Source organism: Cervus canadensis, chromosome 10, assembly GCF_019320065.1.
Source record: "Cervus canadensis isolate Bull #8, Minnesota chromosome 10, ASM1932006v1, whole genome shotgun sequence".
Classification (NCBI taxonomy): domain Eukaryota; kingdom Metazoa; phylum Chordata; class Mammalia; order Artiodactyla; family Cervidae; genus Cervus; species Cervus canadensis.
Window position 1 is genome coordinate 30,474,039 of NC_057395.1, and position 23,110 is coordinate 30,497,148.

At 42.0% G+C, this 23,110-nt stretch overlaps 1 protein-coding gene across 3 annotated transcripts in view; it reads right to left on the reverse strand.

Moving 5' to 3' along the window:
* The window catches only part of FRMD4A (FERM domain containing 4A), a 368,918-nt gene that overhangs the window by 211,729 nt on the left and 134,079 nt on the right, over nt 1-23,110 (reverse strand). For all 3 annotated transcript variants that reach the window (XM_043480351.1, XM_043480353.1, XM_043480352.1), the window contains exon 2: nt 13,525-13,590. In XM_043480351.1, coding sequence (XP_043336286.1) covers nt 13,525-13,590 — 66 coding nt within the window. The remainder of the gene's footprint in view (nt 1-13,524; nt 13,591-23,110) is intronic.

Below are 23,110 nucleotides of genomic sequence, written 5' to 3' on the forward strand. Positions count from 1 at the left end.
TCCTTCATGATAAAAGAGTTCCAAGAGGAGAAACTCCCTTCCTTCTTTGGAATGTGGCTGAGTGAAGATGTGGTACTTGGAGTTGCTGCAGCCAGCACGTGACCAGTGGAGACCAGGAGCCTGAGAACTTCCGGAGAAGTAATTGCATTTAATCTGGAGCTCAAAGTGAAGCTGAACAGAAAGATGATTGTTTTTGCGCTTCTGAATACAATCTGGTGAGAGCACAGCTGTTGAACTCAGGGTTACAGGGCAGCGCTCCTCCCTAAAATACAGTGTGTGTGCATTTGACAAAGCCAACTGAATGCTGGAGGGAGCTCGGTATCATAGCATTCATTAGTTTATATATTATTTTATTCACCTCTGAGAGGCAAATGAGAAGGCAGTTATCCGGTCACACCTCTCTGATTCTGTTATAGATATACTATTAAATGAAATGGAGAACTGGGGTCATTTGGAGGATTAGTACAATCCAACATACCTTTGTATGAATCCACTGATATTCTCTCTGTTGTTTTAAAAATCATTGAGTCTATTACAAGAGTAAGGAAGGTTAATCAATAATTTTTATAACACTGACATCCGGCTAGGTTTAATTTAGCAACACATCCATCAACAGTTTAAAATGTAAGATTCACTGTACTTAGATCGGGAGTTTGAGATTGCCATGTACACAGAGCTACATTTAAAACACATAACCAAACAACAAGGACCTACTGTGTAGCACAGGGAACTCTGCTCAATATTCTGTAACAACCTAAATGGGAAAATAGCATGAAAAAGAATATATACATGTATATGTATAACTGAGTCACTCTACACCTAAAGCTAACACAATATTGTTAATCAACTATATTATGATATAAGATAAAATTTTTTTAAAAAAGAATCACTGTATTCATCTAAGCCACTGTCAAAGGAAGTCACGTGAGATTTTAAAATCCTCTTCCCCTCAAGGAAAAAGTTGTGACCAGTTTTGAACTGGCAGTTAGGCGTTTCTGGAACCAGGCAGTTCTCCTGGGAATGATCTCAGATGGCTGGTATTCCAACAGCCCTGGTTGGGCATACGTTCTTCTGAGCCTTGCAGAGTAGCAAAGAATGCAACTGAATGCCCAAAAATGTCCATCCTGCTCTGGGCTACAAAATCTGGCTAGCGCACCACATCCCCTGGAAAGGATACAGCCCTTAGTGGGAAATAACAGTTAATGCGAGAACTTGTGAGAACTTGAGACTGTGAGTAATGAGCTGGAAAACCAATCACTAACTTATTTACAAGGAATCATGCTTGCCTTCAGTTCTTACCCTCCCACATTTCACATTCAATATGATCCACTTGTATAAAATTAGGCTTCAAGATTATTTCAGGGTAAAGTATTATAGATAGGGTCATTTATAAGAGACTGGGTTGCAACCATCAAAATCTTTTTTTTCCCCTATTTTATTCCCCAGAGTGACAAGTGCTTAGCAGGCTCTGACATAGTTGGAAGTTACAACTGCATTCGCTCATCTAGATGGTTATCAGTACTTGGCATGAATACATTTCCACTTACATCCTGTCTGTCCTCTGTGTGTGTATGTGTTCAGTTGCTTAGTCGTGTCCAACTCTTTGAGGCCCCACAGACTCTAGCCAGGCTCCTCTGTCCATGGAATTTTTCCAGGCAAGAATATTGGAGTGGGTTGCCATATTCTACTCCAGGGGATCTTCCAGATCCAGGGATCAAACCTACATCGCCTGTGTCTCCTGCAATGGCAGGCAGATTCTTTACAACTAGCACCACCTGGGAAGTACCCCCTGTCCTCTACGACTTTGTCATTAGAGTTGTATATGACACTGGGAGGATTAGAAGTGATAACCACCGTTCATAAAAGCCTCGGGGGATCATGTGTTAGGAAGCCTAAAAGGTTAAGCAATTAAGACATTTTTGACTGACACTCAACCCCATCCCTTGTCAAGTGAACTTGCACTGCACTCTAGAAATACTCCATAAAGCCTTGTACAGAGTCACAAGGAAGACCAAATTACAGGAATAATTACACCACAAATTATGTAGCATTTCCCCAGAGGATGAGGTAGATAACAATTCCACTTTACCAAGAGGTAGCAGAGGAAGCGGCTTGCCCAGGTTACCATAGCCACTAAGTGGTCCAGTTTGGGCATCGGATGGCCCAAGATGTGCAGCGAAGTCTTCTGAGCATGTTACGTGTTCTAATTCATTGAATCCTAATCATAACTCCATGAGGCAAGTTCTAAAATTATTGTATAGATAAAATTACAGCAGGAAGATTGGAGGCAGTTTTGATTCCTGGGTTACAGATAAGGAAACTGAAGCTTAAAGAGGCTGGACAATTGGCCAAGGTGATGGAGCTACTAAGCATCAGGTTGGTAACTCCGGGACCATGACTGATTTAAATTCTGGCCAGGTTTTGAAGCCAGGCTGTCTGGCCCTTGAATCTGTGCTGTCAGTTACAGATTGCTCCTCCCCAGAGCCATACAGCCTAATTTTGAATCAGGTATCTACTCGTTCCCTGCTGTGCCACCCTGAATAAGCTACTTAACTGCTCTATGCCGAAATTTCCTCATCTGAAAAATGGGAAGAATAATGGAGTTAATTATTATCTGATGATTCAGCACATATGGAACCCTTAGAACAGTTTGGTACAGAAAGAAGTGCTCAGTTAGCTATACTGATGATGAATCACTAAGCCATAAAATTTCCCAAAGCATTAAAAATTGGCTTTGGGAATTAAAGCTCTAATCGTATTGAACTGTTTGGGAATGTGTTCATTTGCATAAAGTAAAGTATACTTATATTTTCTATCAGCTGGTTTCTATCTAGTGATTTCTAAACCCTGAGGGCTCTGCTGAGACCCCTCAGGTGAATCCCTGTCAGGGGTAAGGAACAAGCCAGAGGGGTTCAAACTTTCTCCATTTACATGACACTGAGACTATAGTATAGTATAAACAGAAATTTTAAAATCCAAGTATTTTAAAATCCAAGTTTATCTACAGTATTATATTAGGTTCAGGGGTATAACATAGTGATTCGATATTTTTATAGAATGGCTGCCATCAAAAAATACAACAAATAACAACTGTTGGCAAGGATGTGGAGAAAGGCAACCACTAGTATCACCATTGGTAGGAATGTAAGTTGGTGCATTCACTGTGCAAAACAGTAGAGTCCTGAAAAACCTAAGGCCCAGAACTACCATATGATCCAGCAGCTCCTTGCCTGGGCATATATCTGAAGAAAATGAAAATACTAATTTGAAACAATATATGCACTCTAATATTCAGAGAAGCATCATTTACAATTGCTAAGATAATGGAAGCAACTTAAGTGGCCATCAACAGATGAATGGGTAAAGAAGTTGTGATACATACACACACACACACACTGGAATGTTACTCAGCCATAGAACAGAATGAAAATGTTGCCATTTGCAGCAACATGGATGGACCCACACAGTATTATATGTCGTGCAGTAAGTCAGACACAGAAAGACAAATACCGTAGGTTTTCACTTATATGTGAAACCTAAAAGATAAAGCAAATGAAACATGGAAACAAAAACACTGTGTGACTTGCCATATCATAGTCCTCAGAACCAAACCTGCGATATCTCCACAGTCTGCTGGACCCAGCAGGTGGCTCGATGTATGAGATGGGGGCTTTGGCAAGATCTGGAAATCTTCTGTGTTGCTTTGATAACTAAATTGTTGGTTCTTTGCTGGGCAAGTGAGCAACCTGGACAGCGGAGAGATTCAAGGGCTCTGGCGCAGGGCCACAGGGGTGGGAGGGACAGGGAAGAGCACAGAGCAGCCGAGAGTTCCCCAAACCTTTGATCCCTTCTCCCTCCCTCCCTCCTCTCCATCTCAGGCAGGATGGGACAAGTTTCAGCAGAGGCTGCCAGAACGCACAGCTCTGCCTCCCCAAATCCTCCTGCACCCCCTCCTTATAAGGGAGAATGGGGTGCCCTTGGTATAACTGCACAGACAAAGGGGTGCTGTTACAGCCAGTGGAGAACACACAGCCCATTGCAGAAGTAAGAATACCCCTGATGTGCAAAAAGTCGCCCAGCCCACCTCTAGACATGACCTTCTGCTGCAAAGGGAGGCACAGTGACATCTCTGCAGCACAGGGAAAGATGAATAATAGAGTTTTACCAAATGAGCAAGCGCAATTCAAGTCGAGCAATGTGCCAAAAATTAATGTGAGTTGTGGATAAAAAACAGAAAACACCCAGATTTGTTAACACCCAGGTTCCTGTGAAGCCATCCTTTCCAGATGGCCGGCTCTCTCTCCATCTCCACGCTCTCCTGGGGTGGGGGGGTGCACACACATGTGTGTGTTTTCTGTGTATCTTTCCCCTAGTGACACATTTTGCTGACCTGCGTTGTGTGTTAAGCTCATTTCTACCCCTCACCTTTCTCACCCCTCTTGGGCAAAGAGGCTACACCAGAGCCCACAGTCCCCACCTGCCTCCCAAGGCTCCTTTCTGAAAACACTGCTTTGGGTTACCTCGGAGAATTTGTGGAAACAATTTTGTAAAAGTATCAACAAAAAAAATAACTCAGCAGTAGCACACACATATACAAAACAAAGCCACAAAAATCAACTTTCTAGAGGGTCATTTCTGGGAGGTGAGGTGTTGCGCTGTCTTCCTCTCCTGAAATTCCCTTTCTTGCCCTCCACACAGTTTGAACCCCACAAAACTGTCTTTTCAGTAGGACATAATCGGCCAATATTGGCCATTTCAAAGTATTCCGAGTGATATGCTTAAAAGCCGGTTAAAAGTAATATCAAGGGAGAATGGTGTACAGAAACAGAGGGCTGGGGTGGAAGGAGGGTAAGGTGGGGAAGGAAGCAAAGAAGGGGATGTTGCTAACTAACCAGAGCCTGGACCTCAACCGCCTGGTACCTGGTTTCTCCTCCTTGCCCTGAACTGGCTGCTCCCTGAGTTGTGTGTGCCTGTATGCTGGGGTGTGTGTAGCGGGTGTGGCCCCCGGATGACTGCATAACCTGCTGAATCCTGACACTCCTCTGTCACAGCCCCACAGGGAGACTGAGGTTGGCTTTGGTTATCAAGCAGAGCAGAGCTCCCCAACTTTTCCATAAAGGCCCTTCATGCAAAAGGGAGGATGTGCAGGTCCCTCCTTCCTCTCGCCAGAGGTGGAAACTCCTGAGCTGCTTGTGGCCCCCAAGGGTATACTTTAAGAACTATTTCTAATTCCTCCAAGCCACTAATTTTGATTCCACTTAGAGTGACCATTACATACCATTATATCCTCCGTCTGTGATCCGTAACTTAACATCTATTTGCTTCACAATGTGCCTTTAAGATGTTAAATATTATCAGCCACCCCAGGGGCTGGGAAGACATCTGTTTCGCTCATTTGGGGGAATGCCCAGCTTTGCAGCCAGAAGCTTAATAAATGATGATGGCCACTGCAGTGACTCTGAGGTCAGCTCACAGCACTGCTGCCTGACCCCCCTGGCTCCTGTTTTATGAGATGGCCTGGGGGCCTGGGAGGTCCCAGACAGAAGGTCCAGAACACCCAGGGCCCTTGGTCTGCTCCCAGCTCTGCACAGGGCTTCCCACCCCTGGCTGAGACCATACCTCCTGGTGACTTCAGTCCAGACAGGAGCAGATGGCCCTGCCAGCTCTCGCTTCAGTAGACAGGCTAGCTAGCAAAATAGACCACCCTTCTCGGCTGACAAGATATGGAATCAACTCTGTATATTTCTTTTCTTGGCAAAGTGCATTTTGGGGAAATTCCTGGCTTCCTTGGTAGAAAATAATCTTTGCATTTTTATAGAAAAACATGATAAACCATGGAAGTAGCTAAGCATGGGGGTGAGCGTGAATATGTATGTGTGTGTGCACACAGAGGAAACTCAGGGCTTGTTCATTTATTTCATGCAACACCATTAGAGTTCCAGATTTCTGAAAAAGTCAGGTGCAGGTTGCATTTTTTAAGCCTATTATAGGTAAGAATATTACTTTGCCTTCAATGCTGCTTTATTCAGAGGCTATATAAACTTACTTTATTTTTAAGCCTGTATCACTAGCATCTTTGTCAGGCAGAGGAAAGTGATGAGAAGCCAAGAATTATTGAATCTGCTGCTAAGTTTCTCTCATACCCGATACCCTCAGGCTAAGACAAGATGTTGAAACTCTTTATCATGTGTCAAATCTGTGTTTCTTGACTTTATCGATTAGAAACTGAGTTCAAAGAAACAGAACGACCCCAGGAAGCCCATCTTCAGTTCTCGATCTGAGATGAGGTTTGTTTTTTTAAACTTTTATTTATTTATCTGTAGCTGTGCTGGGTCTTTGTTGCTGCATGAGCTTTTCTTTAGTTGAGGCAAGTGGGGGCTACTATCTAGTTGTGGTACACAGGCTTCTCATCACAGTGGTTTCTCTTGTGGAGGACAGGCTCTAGGGTGCATGGGCTTCCACAGCTGTGGTGCGTGGGCTCAGTAGTTGCAGCAGATGCCAGGCCCGAGAGCACAGGCTCACTAATCGTGGCACATGGGCTTAGCTGCTCCATAGCATGTGGAATCTTCCTGGACCAGGGATCGAAACTATGTCTCCTGCCAATGGCAGGCAGATTCTTTACCACTGAGCATCACCAGGGAAGCCCTGAGAGGAGGTTTTAAGTCTTTAATTCTAGTCATTTATGAAGCTGGTGTTGGGGCCAACATGGCAGCCACATATTACATGAACCATCTCATTAAGTCTGATATTGATCACATATATTTCGTACTTGTGCAATGAAAGAGAATAGGCTGAAACGTCAGAGGAGCAGTGTTCCAGCTGCGTACACTACTCTGTGACCCTTGAGCATGTTAATCAACCTGTCTGAGTTTCTGTTTCTCCATCTGAATTAGCATTTTATTTACATAGTTAATGTGAAGATTAAATAAGATATGCTCCAGAGAAACTCTGTAAAGTGCCATCATTATTACAGAGGTCGTTCAATAGGAAATTTGGATAACCTTAAGCAAGTCTATTAGGTTTATAATTTTTCTCTTGCTTAAATGATCTACTCTTTATCCTTCAGAGATAGCTGTCCAACAGAAATATCATGGGAGCCTAACAGGAAATTTTCATGTTTTTTAGTTAGCCACATGAAACTAGGAACAAGAAATAGTTGAGATTAATTTTAATTATGTATTCTCTTTCATTTCACATAGCCTAATATTATTTCAACATGGAATCACTAATATAAAAATCATTAGTTAGATATTTTATTTAAAAGAAATGAAGTCTTCAGAATCTGGAGCATGATTTACAGTCACAGTCCATCTTAATTGGGACTGGCCACATTTCAAGGGCTCCAACTGTACCCCACAGTGTAGCTTTAAATCTCTCCTGATGTTTCTGTCCCACTGGTTTTATCAGGATTAGGGACACTATGTAATACACAAGAATAGTCCAGCTGCTATCTTTAATTCTCTTGAAAACACACTGACTTGTTTAAGTTTGCTCCATTTCTCAGAATCACAGGACACTTTGTTCCTCTACTTTAACGGAAGTAAATAGTTATAAATGTGCTGCCAATGGCCACTTAGAGATGGGGTCAGAGAAGAGACAGACAGTAATCTTAGGATTTGCCCCGCATCACTGGGCAGCTCCCTCTGTGGCAGGGGATGGAGAAGACTCTGGTGTGTTCTCTCATCAAAGGGAGGAAATTCTACTATGAGCATAATACCCACTCATCCAAAGAACCAGGAAAGACCTTGGCACAAGGCATCTCTGGAAGTAGAAGCTACATATCTGTTTTTCTCTCATTGGCTTGTCTTCCAGGAAGACAAGCTCTCACACAGTATCATAAGCCTCAAGAGACTCTAATAAGGAAGGACCACACCTCAGCCATTTCAGTCTAGTGAAAAATCTATTGTATTTTTAAGAAAGCCAAGAGAAAGGGCCCGGAATCTTCCCATTAACAGCTTCCAATCCTCCACCCACTGACCCTCACTGTCAGGAAATTCCTCTCCGTCTTATTGAAATGATTCTCACTAAGAGTAAAGCTCATTTCTCTTTCTTTGCTTCCAAAATGTTCCCTTAAATACACATTCAGATCAGAAAAAAGTGAAGAAAGTAATTTTAAAGGAATAACTATAGGAAGGCCAGATGCGAGAAGTTCAGTTTAATACAAAACAAGCATGGCACCCTCCTGGCATACTTCTGGTTATACAAGTATCAAGAGGTTGGTTGAGAAAAGTCCATGATGGTGGCCTCTTGTATTTTGATGCAGGGTTTTTCAAGTACGTTTCTAAAAGGTTGAAACAATTTGGTGCAATGGAGAAAATGCCACTGACTCTGTTGAATGGGAGTACGATGTGGCTGGACAAAGTTCACACAATGATGACCAAGGCTGAAGGGTTGACTTGTTACTAAATCACATCTTTGTGTCACAGTATGGTTCCAGCTGTCCGTAAGTGCAGTTCAGTGACTTAGGGCATTACATGGTCATGTCGTGGGTGTCAGGAACCTGCCTGTGGATTGAGGGATGAGCCTTCTGAATATTAATATCCCTGTATGTGAATTCTTGACCTCTGTTCTTTCCCCTGTACACATAATGTGGGATTTACTCAACACCATCAGGAACTTGGAAGCGCAGATTCCACTTGGCAATCTCAAAAGGGTTTTGTAATAAGCCTTCAATGTGGGGATTATGGCCATTTGCTCTGTAACCCTTAGAAGGGAAAGGCTTCCATTACAGTGGCCAGGTCTGCACAGGTGCAGGAAATAATCTCTGTAGTTGTCTGATTACCAGCATCCTTCTGATACAAAAGCAATTCTGGTTACATGTTGATTCTTAGCCCAGTGTTCTACCACTTCTGCTGCTGGAAACTGCTGCTTCTGAAGGTCTGTGGTCTAGCCTTGGATGAGTCTCTTACCCTAATCTTTAGCGCCTGAAAAGCTGGACCTCCCATGTCTGTTGCTGTTATCAATGCCCTTCATTCATTCATTCATCCTTGTGTGTAAACCTGTTTTCATCTTTGAGAGAGATGACCATTTCCTCCAAACTTGCCTCTCCATATTATAACCCCTGTGAGGTCAGTGTAGGAAACATCCACCCTTCCCCACCAGATCAAAAGATTAGGAAGGGTACTACTCAGTCCACAGCTTATTACAGATATTCTGGAACTGTTCTCAACAACGGCAAAAACATTAGCATTTAATATGCATAACAGTGGTGACTAAACAACTTACAAAGTTCTCAGTCTATGAAGCTGTTAAAAAAAAAAGGGTTCTGAGTCAAAATATTATATGCTATTAAAAACTTGGATCCCAATGAATTCGAGAATAGGGAATCCCCTAAAGCTTCTGTCAAGAGAGTACAATCCTGGACTACAGTAGCTTGTAGGATACAAAGAAAAGTCATATATTTAAGTTGGCTTTTGTCCATCCTTGTTTCTCCAAGTTCTGTTGCAACTCATACTGTAATAATATATGAGAGTTTAGAATCATTTCTTCTTCATTTTTTTTTCCCCTGAGGCAAGGAATACAACTTTATTCGGAAAGCCAGCTGAACAAGAAGATAGCAGATTAACATCTCAAAACAACCATCTTCTTCTTCATATTTTAAAAATTAATTTTATTGGGGTATAGATTTATACCGTTATGTATGTTACTTTCTGCTGTAAGCAAAGTGAAATCAGTTATACATATACATATATCCATTCTGTTTAAGATTCTCTTCCCTCATAGGTCACTGAAAGTGAAAGTGTTAGCTGCTCAGTTGTGTCTGACTCTTTGTGACCCGACTGTAGCCCGCCAAACTCCTCTGTTCGTGGAATTCTCCTCTGAAGAATGTTGGAGTGGTTTTCCATTCCCTTCTCCAGGGGATCTTCCCAACACAGGGATTGAACCTGGGTCTCCCGCATTACAGGCAGAGTTTTTTTTTTTTAACCATCTAAGCCATTAAGGAAGCCCCATATAGATCATTACGGAGTATTCATTCAGTGGAGTTTCCTGTGCTACACAGTAGATCCTTATCAGCTATCCATTTTATATATAGCAGTTTGTATACATCAATCCCAACCTTCCAATTTATCCCTTCCCCCTTCAGTAACTAGAAGTTTGTTTTCCACATCTGTGACTGTATTTTTGTAAATAAGTTCATTGGTAAAAATTTTTTTTTAGATTCCACATACAAGTGGTATCATATATTTGTCTTTCTCTGACTTACTTTACTCAGTATGACAGTCTCCATCCATGTCACTGCAAATGGTGTCATTTTGTTCTTTTTTATGGCTGAGTAACATTCCTTTGTATATATGTGCAACATCTTTATCCATTTGTTTGTTGATGGACATTTAGGTTGCTTCCACTTTTTTTTTTTTTTTTGGTGCTAAACTCAAAGCAATTGGTTCTATGGTCCTTGAGGGAGATACTTCCAGAGTATCTTAGGATTTGCCCATGGTTTCATTCACAAGGATTTATTTAGTGACCTATGTGCCAGGCCCTGGGCTGGGTGTTGGGGCTACACAGTGATCATGACACAGACCCAGCCCTCACACTGTCGATGGCTCTGGGAAATGCCAAGTAAACAGGCCATGGCAGTGAGTTGTGATGAGTTGTGACAGTAAGAGCGAAACCTCAGGGGCAAGAGTGAAAGTTAATGTCACTGAGCAGGACTGTCAGCGGGGGGTCTTCCCAGGACAGACACCCTCCCCCCACCATGTCCTCTGCCTGCCTCTTATTTATAGAAGAACTTTAGCCTTCTCCAAGTTCCAGAAAATAAATTTAATCACAGAAGTGAGAAAATACAGAAACAAAGGAAATAAGCAAGACAAAATAATAATAGCTCAGCCATTAAACAATGTGAAGGACCTAGACCATAGATAATATTCTGAGCCATAGCCTTTGAGTTGCTCTGTAGATACTAACCCACCCCCTCACCAGGTGGAAGAAGTTAACTCTGTGCTGACCACAAACACAAAGACCCCAGCTTGGCTGGAACCAGAAAGCTGATGATGCTGACTTCCAATTACCCCACTACAAACCAATCTGAAGAAAGTCCACACGTTGATCACAACCTCATCATGTGTTTAAAAGCCATTCCCTGAAAGCCCTTGGGGTGTTCAGGCCTTTCAATCATTAGCTGCCTGGACTCCTATCTTGGTGAGTCGAAGTTGCTCAGTCGTGCCCGGCTTTTTGCGACCCTATAGACGATACAGTCTATGGAATTCTCCAGGACAGAATGCTGGAGTGGGTAGCCTTTCCCTTCTCCAGGGGATCTTCCCAACCCAGGGATTGAAGCCAGGTCTCTTGCATTGCAGGTGGATTCTTTACCAGCTGAGCCACAAGGGAAGCCCTTAGTACCTGCAATAAATGCTGCACTTCCCTTCACCACAATCTTGTTTCAGCAACCAGCCTTACTGTGTATGGGTGAGCAGACCCAAGTCTGATTGGGTAACAGTAAGACCCTGACCTGGGGGGACAAGGAAAGTCTCAGAGGGAAAAGTGTCTTCGAATCTGGGAACTGAAAGCTTAACAGAAACTATCCAGGGACAGAGGTGAGGGCATGGGAAGGAGTGTTCCAGGAAGAAGGAATAACATTTGAAGCATGTTCTGAAAAGGGATGGGAAGAGTATGAACTTCTCTTACTTGGTCCAATTCAACATTTTCTTGATGGTAAACGGTTGAAAATGCCCTTTCCAAAACTGCTGCACATCAGTAATTGCATCTCTTTTCAGTGACTTGAGACTACTTCAGATGCCCCCAACCATACCTCCCCAGAGCAAATCAGCCAACCGATTGTCATTTCACTGCCATTGAGGTGTCATTTCCTGTTTAAGAGGGTAGCTGCTTTCTAAGCCTCTAAGAGTTGATATTAAAAAGCATCTAAAACACACCAGACCACTCACCTCTCAGCATCTCAAGTTGACTCTTAACCATTTAAAGCTCCAAGTGCTTTATTAGTTTGTGATGCTGCTAACTGAAGAGATCTTGCTCACTTTATAGTCTCATCCACTGCCCCACCCTCCAATCCAAGCCAAAGTTTCAACTCTTAATAAGCCTGTGGTCCTCCGAATCTAGTCTAACAAGGACATGATCCTAAACCCGGGAGAACAGTACAAGGGTAGATAAATTAATCACAGCATTTAGTAGTAATAGTAAAAATGTAATAGTGGAAAAACTGTAAAGAAACCTTCAATGGACCTAAATAAGTAAGTGACTCAATACTAATGGAATATCCATTTTTGGAATTTATGAAGCTATTCACAAAGATGACAATTTTCAGTAACTTGGAAAAGGCTAATGAAAGACAACATTAAGTGAAAAAAGAAAACACAGAGAATTAGTCACACATGATTGCAACTATGTAAGAAATACAAATATGAAAAGTGCTGGAAAGAAATCTACCAAAATGAGAACAGGAGTTGAACTGTTAATTGCGGTTTTGAGCTTCTTCCCACAGTTTCTCTCTTTCCTACACTGCCTTTGTAACACCTTTAAAACTGAAATCTTATTAAAAGTAGTCACTCTTTAAGTTAGCAGTTTGAACATTTTCAAATCCCAGCAGCACAATGAGATCTGAGTGCCTCTATGTAAATCTCCCCACGGGAGCATAGTTTTCCCTCGTGAATGAGCATATGGGCATTGTTTCAACCCATTGATGAACTGCAGCATCTCCAGGGCAGATATGATGGAGGTTAAGGAGCACTGCCCTAAGAATATGATAGACACTGGAGAATATTAAGCAAATATGGTTAGAAAAGTTGGAGGTGAACAAGAGATTTGGAATTAAGTTCTTTAAATCAAGTTTGGAAACTTCACCATTCTTTAGGGCTCTGAGTAAAACAATGATACATATTTTTTGAAGCTGAACAAAACCAGGGTCCATTTCTAATGGACTAAATCTAATGCCTGGGTTCTAATGCCTGCTCTGACTTCTCTGCCATGGATAAGTTCTTTGTTTGGGGATAAATGATTTCCTATGTGTCAACTAACATATAGGTGATCAACAGTGATGGCAATGATGACCTCTGGGAGGGAGTTGGGGTTACTCAGCCTTTAGAGAGAAGACAGAGCCAGGAGATTGCTATCCTTTCGTCACACCTATGAAGGTTTAACTTGAAAATAATGAACTATTTTCTGTAACTCAAGCAAGGAAGATGACAAAATCAGTCTTGTAGCAAGAGTTCTCTAGGTTATACTATAGCTAACTCCTTCCATTCAGAAAGATTAGCTAATGGCAGTTGTGGAATTTCCTTTTCTAGAGATTTGTAACAATAGGTTTGATCTATATCTGGCCTTGAATGCCTTAAGGGTCCTGTACAAAGAAGCAGAATGAACAAAAATAGCGTGCAAGCATGTGTGCGTGCACACACACACACATACACACATATACACACAAACACCATGGTGTGCCCCAATCTTCTCTCAGAGATTTTAATAGAGATTTTTAAATGATTTATTTTCTCACCCACCCTTCAGCTGAATCAATATCTGAACTGCATCAGTTGCAGAAAAAACTTAGAAAGTTGGCCAAGAGTCGTTTACCTGAACTAGGAGTTCCAGCTTCCGGTCATCAAGAAGATGTACTTGACATCGACGGCCCTCCGTCATCTAAGAAGAAAGACAAATGATGGTCACCAAGAGTCTAGTGGCCTTTCACAAGGTTAGAGGGTCCCCATGCTGGATGCCAGCAGGCACATTCCTCTGGGCAAAACCTCCCCTGGGAGTTCAAGACTATAAGGCCAAGAAATGGCAGGATTGGTTCATTCATTCATTCAAAAATATTTATTGAACATTTTCTATGTGCCAGGTACTATTTTGGGAGCTGGTGCATAGTGGCACACAAGACTAGGTCCCTGTCCTCACGGAGGTTACATTCTTATGGGGGAGATGTAAAATAAACTAGCAAATGCGTATATAACATAATATCAGGTGGTAATAGTTCTTCATTCTTGAGTCACTCTTCAATAAGTTTATCACTGTGCATTAGGGTCACAGTTCAGTATCTGGTCTCTGCCACCTCCCAACTCGTTGCCCTATTTGATCACAGGGAGCAAAAGACCACCCCACTGGCAACTGAACTTGATTTCTCTGTTAATCATCCCCTCTCATCATGTATGACTCTAGTCCCTACAGAACTGTCCCTTGTGTTACAGGAACCTTGGAGATAAAAGCTCACAGCTGAACCTGACCGCTCACCTTGTGCCCTTCACCAATAACATATCTGTACAATAGAAGGAGCACCTTGGCAGGCAGCAGGAGACCAAGTCAAGTCTTAACCCTGCTGGTTATTGGCTGCAGGACTTTGAACAAGCCTCTGTTCATCTCTGCACCCCCATCTCAGGTATTAAAACAAGTACGTGGGCCCACTGGGAGCAATGGTAAATGTTTAACAACCAGCTTTCTGGAAGGAAAAAGCTTTCAGAATGCTTCCAAATTTGTAGCATTTGCTGGAGCCCTGGCATCATCCTCAAAGGAAATCCTCTGAAGACCACTGCTTTCTGGGAGATATTAAGACAGCCACCACTCCAACAAAAGACTCTTGCTGCTCCAAGAAGCTTCACCACGTCTGATTTCAAGCAACTGTCAGGACAACACGCAGAGTATTTCTAACAGACAGAGACAAAACACAGCACCTCCAGGTAGAATGATGCCGCGAGAGGGCAGGGAAGCTCCGTGCCTCTCCCCCATAACTTCCCTATGCGTTTCTTCTGTCGGGCTGTTCCTGGGTTTCATCCTTTTATAATAAACCAGTGGGGCTTTCCAGGTGGCTCAGTGGTAAAGAATCTCAGTGGTAAGAACAACAACAATAAAGCAGTAATAAAGTAAGTAGAAACAAAACAAGAAAAACCTAATACATACCACTTCAAGAATGGAGATACTAGCAAAGGCCAGTAAAATAATTAGGATGTGTTAAATTGATTTATTTAGTTATTATAGTATGTATTAACTTTGTTCTAACATAATTTATTTACTGTAAGTTTATATAATTTAGTGTTAATAATGGCTATGTTTTACAACTGAAGCACAGAATTCCTGAAAAGATAACAACTATGCTCACAAGTGAGTATGAGCCACCCCAACACAGCTGCCTGGACCCGAAGACTTCAAGACTCCTCCCAGTCTTTGGCTTTGCATATGACTGTAGCCCCCACTGAAGCCACCTTCTCTTTCCCCAGCTATCAGCCATGTCATGCAGACCCAAAGGAAGGATGAACATGGACTGATTCCGGCCTTGCCTCACTTCATGGGCATCGCAGTACGTTCTCAGGAGTGCTTTCTCCAGGAAACACGGAGAAGGCAGCCTCTTCTCTCCTTGCCCAACCCGGCTCCTTCCCTGACCACTGGCGTGTGCAAAGCTGTTGTCTATTCCCACAAGAGAATTCTTTCGCCTTCCTTCAAAGAAGCCAACCAAGTCATAGTATTATTCATGCTTCCATCAAGTCATATTATCACTCATAGTTATTTATAAGAATATGATTCAGTCATAAGAAAGGAAATCTAGCCATTTATGACAACGTGGATGGACTTGTAGAGCATTATGCTAAGTAAAATAAGTCAGACAGAAAAAAATACTGTATGATCTCACTTACATGTAGAATCTAAAATAAACCAATGAAACAAAAAAGCCATGAACTCCTAGATACTGAGAACATGTTGGTGGTTGCCAGAAACAGGAGAATGGGGGTGGGGGTGAAAACTGGGTGAAGGTGGTCAAAAGTACAAGCTTCCAGTTAAAATAAGACTTGGGTATGTACTGTACAGTCTGCTGACTATAATGAACAATACAATATTGTATATTTGAAGACAGCAGATATCAAAAGTTCTCATCACAAGAAACAAATTTTGTAACTTATATAGATGTTAACTAGACTTATTCTGGGGATCACTTAACAACATATACAACAGAGATCAAATTATGCTGCATGCCTGAATATAATCTTATAAACCAACTATATCTCAATTTTTTTTAAAAAGGAAAACTACAAAGTGAATAAAAAACTTGGCTGGAAAAAAAAAATCCATCAGTTTCATTTCAATCATTGCCCAATCTAAGTTCAAAGAAAGCTATTATAATTTTAAATTATGCTAAAATATATGCTGCCATACCAAAATGTATAAATGATTCTCTTAACAAAAAAGAGCATCCAAAATGTTCACATTTCAATAGAGCAGCTGACAGCAACTGCACAAGCATTTTGGATAACATTTTAGATATTCAGCAATTCAGCTCTTACTAGGACGAACTCAAGGTCAACAGAGAGGGAGCTCTAGGAAGGGGAGTGCTACAACCATCTTGAATATTATTTTGGAATTCCTTTAAAAACATTTATGAATATTAATGGTTTGAGAAACTTTTCTGAAGGGTGGGGACAACATTTTTTAATTTTTAAATTTATTTTAATTGGCGGATAATTGCTTTACAATGTTGTATTGGTTTCTGCCACACAAAAGTGAATCAGTCATACGTATACATATATCTCCTCTCTCTTGAAACTCTCTCCCACCCTCCCCATCCCATCCTGTCCCTCTAGGCTGTCACAGAGCACCAGGTTGAGTTCCTTGCATTATACAGCAATTTCAAAGCTAAGGACAATTTTAAGGAATTTTAAGAAATTCTGTTTGTCCTTTCCATATATAAAACACAAAGTTCTGAACTTCTTTATACTGTAAACGGTTAAGGGTATAAACATGTACTTGAGTTACTTACTCACATTCTAATAAGTTGTATAAAAACCAAGGAAAATCAGTATCCAACAGACATTACTATATCAAATAAAGTTCTATTCACGGCCATAAAGAAAAGGTAGCCTTATTATTTTTCCTAAAATATTTCCAAACTTGCAAAGTGTGACGTGACCCTGAGTTCATACCCATATCTAAGGTCAGACTCGCATGCCTGAGTCTCATTTTCATCTGAAACATACAATTCCATTCCCTGCATCTCATCTTATATGCTCAGACATTTAAAGAAGTAGCTGTACATCCAGATGTTAAGATCTACCCAAGGATCTTTCAACGTCATTCTTCCCTTAAACAAAATCTCACTACTAAATCTTGGGGGATTTACAAGCACACTCCCTATTCTAATAGGAAATTTGCTTCCCTGGTGGCTCAGACGGTAAAGCGTTCGCCTGCAATGCGGGAGACCCGGGTTCAATCCCTGGGTCAGGAAGATCCCCTGGAGAAGGAAATGGCAACCCACTCCAGTATTCTTGCCTGGAAAATTCCACGGACGGAGGAGCCTGGTGGGCTACAGTCCATGAGGCCGCAAAGAGTTGGACATGACTGAGCGATTTCACTTTCCCTTTTGGAAGGCAAACTGCCCCTGAGAAAAATCTGCACAGAGAAGTGAGTCTAAACAGAAACTCAACTTTGAATCATCATGTTTTTGAAAGCACAGCTTTCTTTTGACAGCACAGCTGTGGCTCTTTTTTTCCTCAAAAAGGAGACCTGTTTGTTGTTCCACATGGATGGAAAATAGGAGCATCTTGCTTTCATCATCAGCTGAGAAAAGGTTTGCCATCCTGGATGTGTGTAGAGAGCGGCTGGACATCTGTAGCTTTGTCTGGCTTCCCAGGCACAGTGAAATTTTCTTCTGAATACTAACAATTGCAAACTAATACTGCTTTCCTTGTTCTCATTTTCAGCTGCTCGGGCACAACTGGAGGGCTGGCATTGCCCTCAAAGGAAATCCTTTCGGAGAACAAGGCATCTTGCAGATTTCAGCTGGCTACCTCTCCAGCCATGAATCGACTTGTTACAGAACAATTCTATACCAAGCAGATGCCTGCCAAGTGCACTGTGATGCCAAAGGATACACAGAATAGTGTGATTTTGGAAATAAGGTGTCCGCTCTATTTATCCAACTTTGCTGTTAAGACATACAGTGAATCACGAAAACTATGCACAAACATGGAAATGCATGTATGATACAAGCTTAAGTGAACACAGCAGAATATGAAATGTGTACTATAAAGGTAGCCAATAAAATTGTGGGAATTAAGAGGCCAAAATAAAATAATTATGTGCTGCGGTAGCAGGGTTATGGGTGGTCCTACACCTCCACCCAAACATGACCGCACATCTTTTTTTCTTTTTCAGTTAAAAAATGCAAAAAAGAAACTTTATCTGGAAAAATGAAGGACTCTGCCTGAGGTCAGCTATAGGAAATGGAGCTTGAGAGGCTTCCTTCTCAGTAAATTCATTTTAGATTGCCTGTGAGATATTAAAATTAATTTTTAATTAGAGTTTTGTTGACTTACAATGTTGTATTAATTTCTGATGTACAGCAAAGAAAATCAGCCATACATACAACTACTGTTCCAGACTCCGTTCCCATACAGCTTATCACAGAGCACCAAACGGCGTTCCCTGTGCTATAGCGTAGGTCTTTATTAGTTGTCTGTTTCACATACCATAGTGTGCAGATGTGAATCCCAGTCTCCCAATTTATCTCTCTCCGCCCCTTGGAAACTGTGTTTGTTTTCTACATCTGTGACTCAATTTCTGTTTTGTAAATAAGTTCATTTGTACCAATTTTCTATGATTTTAACATACCAAGGCACACTAATTAATATACAAGTGAGAATTACAATGGTCACAGACATTAGAACTCTTAAGACTGAAGGTCTCCCACCTTCTCTCCCTGCGGGAGGGAACCTGACTGTGTCCAGGAGGGGTCCAGGGAATGCAGAATGTGAAATGGGGGATTAGAAGTATCTGTATTTGAGGGCCTCCATCCACCAGAGCCTGACATATTCCTGATGGCAGAGGGGGTCTGTCCCAATATGACAGAGGGGTCCCCTCTGCAGGGTGTTACTGAAAAACAACTACCTAACCAGCGATGACAAACTCCCCCAAAGGGTGATTTTGAAGAGCTTTACATGAAGAGGTACCGGGTACCGAGTTCATCATGTGAAAACATGCTTCGTTAGGAATATTTTCTCTTCAAATTCAAAACAAAGTAAACCCAGATTCAATATTCTTCTCATTATCACCCTTTCCTCTATCTAACAGCCCCCCTCTTCCTCTCTGAGTCATTTCTTGGATGTCTGCTCTGCCCTATTCCTGTCACTTTTCAAGTAATGGATCTACTATGCTATACACACTACAAAGAAATAGCCCTAGTCCCCTTGTTAATAATATTTTCATAGAAAACTAATGATATTATGCCAAAGACGGCAGGGTAACAGATCTTGAACTCAGAAAAACATATGCTTTTAAAAAATTAAAATAAATTAACACATGTTACCATGATATTTCCTGAGATTAATTTATACTGGAACCGTTACCACTAAGACACTGGGGGCTGGGGAGAGTGTAGGGAGGGGGAGGAGAGCCAGGGTCACAGTTACCACATGACTACTTGTTCTGTGCCTAGTAAGTTACCACGTTGCAATTCATATTCATTCTAGAGATAATAATTTATGGAGCAATAAAATAAGAAATATTAAAGACTCATTGGAATTGCATGAAACAAAGAATTAACATTTCCAAAGCATACTTAGGAAAACTATCAATACTCCTCCAAACAACCTGAAATCTTATCTTTTTTTTTAAATTTTATTTTTATTTATTTATTTATTTAATTTATATGCAGGACAGAAAAAGAGACACAGATGTATAGAAATCTTATCCTTTAAAACGTTATCATCAGAACTTCCTTGGCAGTCCAGTGGTTAATGCTTCACCTTCCAATGCAAGGGGTGTAGATTCGATGTCTGGTTGGGGATCTAAGATCCCACATGCCACAGGGCCAAAAAACCAAAACATAAATCAGAAGCAATATTGTAACAAATTCAATAAAGAATGGGGCATCCTGAGGATGCCGGAAGCATGAGAGCAGCACCTCACATTCTGCCCTCTGACCCAGGCCCCTCTGTGGCTCAGAAGGAAATTCCAGATTCATGACGATGAGTTCCCAGGGTAACTCATTGTTGGAGCATCTGCTCTTTGGGTCACCTCAACGTGTCACATCCCTTCAGTTTCCTCTGCAGACAAATGAAGACCAGGGACTCCCCTAAGTACCAGAAAGTCACAGGATTCCAGAATCTCCAGAATCATGAAGCTGTCATACTCAGGAGACGAATAAACACAGCACATCCACAGCGGCCTCAAGAAAGTCAACCCCACAGTAAATAAATTAACAGAAAGGATATTAAACAAATTAAAAGTTATTTAAAATATTCATTGTTGGGACTTCCTTGGTGGTCCAGTGGTTAAGAATTCACCTGCCAATGCAGGGACATGGGTTCAATCCGTGGTCCGGGAAGATCACATACCACGAGGCAACTAAGCCCGTTGGCCACAAGAGAAGCCACCGCAATAAGAACCCCATACACTGCAACTCTGCAACTAGAGTCCCTGTTCCCTGCAACCAGAGAAAGCCCACACACAGCAACAAAGACCCAGCACAGCCAGAAATAAATGAATTATTAACTTTTCAAAAAGTTGTTAAAAAATACTCATCTATCTGCTACCCACATCTAACCTGTGCCATGGAAATACCAGATATAATAAGCTATTGTAATATTATAATATAGTAAAAGTGCATAAGGAGCCTCTGTCCAGAACCTTTAAGAAAAATTGAAAGGTATATTGTCCTTTTTATTATAATTTTTCCTTCTGTCTGATTTATAGTGACATCATATTAAAATCAAGAAACTAATGGAAAGAAAGAAGATACCAGGTGCTAGACAGCAGAAGCCTGATTTAGGGAGAATGACCTTGTCCTGACTTTGCTCCATGACTTCTGGCAAATTATTTCACCTCTGTCTTTACTATGAGTCTCCGAGGTACAGAAGGACACACACAGGCGTGTCCTTGAGGTTCTTGGCTGCTGAATACAGTCGGAACTGATAAAACCCAGATGAAAATGATTAAACGTGTGTCTTTATTAGAAACAAATTCACGTGGCAATGCATTGTAATAAGAACTGAAACAGCCTAGCATTCTTCAAAGCTTGACCAGCTGCAAGTGTGCATTTGATGAGGTCATGAGTGTAGTCAGTGGTTCACTGGAGGATCTTTGGAAAGCAAATTGTGGTGGCAGTGATGCTGCTGTCTGGGTCTCTCTGCCTCCAGCAAAAGGAAACTGGGTTTTCTCTGGTAACGCAGGAAGAGAAGTAATGCTGTTGTGGAGCACTAAGGGCTGGGGACAACAGAGAGCTGACGTGGCCCCGTGTGTCACAGGGAAGAAGAAATCTCACTCCATGTTGGCTCTGTTTCTTTTTCTTTAACCTTTGTATTCTATTGCTTGAACGAATGCTGCCTACAGTCTGAAATATATAGGACACCCCATTCTCAAGGCTCTGACCTTTAAAGGTAAAACTTTTCTATTCATTTAGAGATAAAAAGTTGCAAAACAGAGAACATTTATCTTGTTGAAGGTTTATAGGACCACTGTGACCAGAACTATGGTGACAGCTGCAAGACCAAAGGATTCCAACACCAGAAAGTTGGCAACAACCAACCACACCCCATCTCCTTCAGTATAAAAGAAGCCTGAATTCTAATTAAAGCAAGCTGGTTCTTTTGGACATGAGTCCACCGTCTCTTTGATCTGCTGGCTTTCTGAATAAAGGCTGTTTGTTGCTCCAACAACTCATCTCTCGATTTATTAGACTGTCATGCAGCGAACAGTACAAGCTCCGACTTGGTAACAAGTGGACAATTTTAGTCCCCAATTCTGCTGCCCTGCAGACCACTGCTCTGTGTGATCAAGCCACAAGTCCTACTGGACCATCATTTCAATCCTCTCCAGATGGGGCTGCAGGTGAGAGGATCAAAAAATTCATCATCAGTCTTGGGGCATAAAGTTGAAATAATGAGGGATAGACTTAGAAAGTCAAAGGAGAGGACAGCCAGTCCACTGATGGGCTCATGTGATCCCAGTGAGGAGGAGCTCCCAGCCAGAGCTCTGTTGTAGGATGTAGGGAAGGAAGGGACATTTTTTTCTCTTCCAACAAGACACTGCAATCTGAGGACAAGCTATAGACATGGAGGTTGGACAGGTGTGTCTCAGATCCAGAAGGTCAAGGCCCAAGAGGGGCATTTCAGTCCAGGGCTAGAGTGTGACAATCAGACTCTCCTGTCTGAGAGCCAACTACATAGTCAGGATGAAAAGGACACTGGGAAAGCCACACGCATGGGCCCTGGTTATGCACCACAGACACCCATTAAGTGAAAGAAAGTGAAAATGAAAGTCGCTCAGTCGTGTCCAACTCTTTGCAATACCATGGACTATACTGTCCATGGAATTCTCCAAGCCAGAATACTAGAGTGAGTAGCTGTTCCCTTCTCCAGGGGATCTTCTCAACCCAGGGATTGAACCCAGGTCTCCCGCATTGCAGGTGAATTCTTTACCAGCTGAGCCACCAGGGAAGCCCAGACACCTGCTAAGTGACCACAGAATAGTGATGATACTACAGTTCAGTTAACAGACGTGAACGGAAGTGCAGGTGAGGCGTTCAGTTCCTGGAAGGCAGCAGTACTTTCTGAATTACATTCTAACCAGCTGGACACGGAAAGAAGAGTGACCTGGTCATCACACTTGGCTCCTGCTGCTGCCAGAGCATCTTCCGAAGACAATGATTTTCTTGACCAACATTTTGAGTACATTAGCAAGATCTCAATCTGCTAGCCTATCCAAAATACACTTGTTAACACATATTCACCTCATTCACAGCACATCTATAGGCAAGCTTTTGCTTTCTACCCAAAAAAGTTGTTTCCACACAACTTTGGTTCTGCAAGTAGAACAACTAAGGTCTTTGAAGATCCATGGAGACTCCACACTACTTGATGTTGTATTATTATGATCATTATTTGGAGAGGGCTGGGCAAAAGGAATGGAGCCTTCTCATAAGTGAAGGTGAGCTGGGAGTTTCGACATGAGAGGGAATCCTGGGAAGTCTGGACAGAGGATGTCTGGGAACAGAGGTGGGGATGTGTAGACAGCAGGATCCTGAGCAGATCTGGACAGAAGGCCCTGGGGAATAAAGGCCCGAGAAGGAGATTCCTGAGGAGGTTGTAAAACATCTCTGTTGATTACACACTGTTGCTACCACTTGTGGGAGACTAATGCCTGAATGCTGGATCATGAGCCCTCTGAGATCTGGCCTCATCTC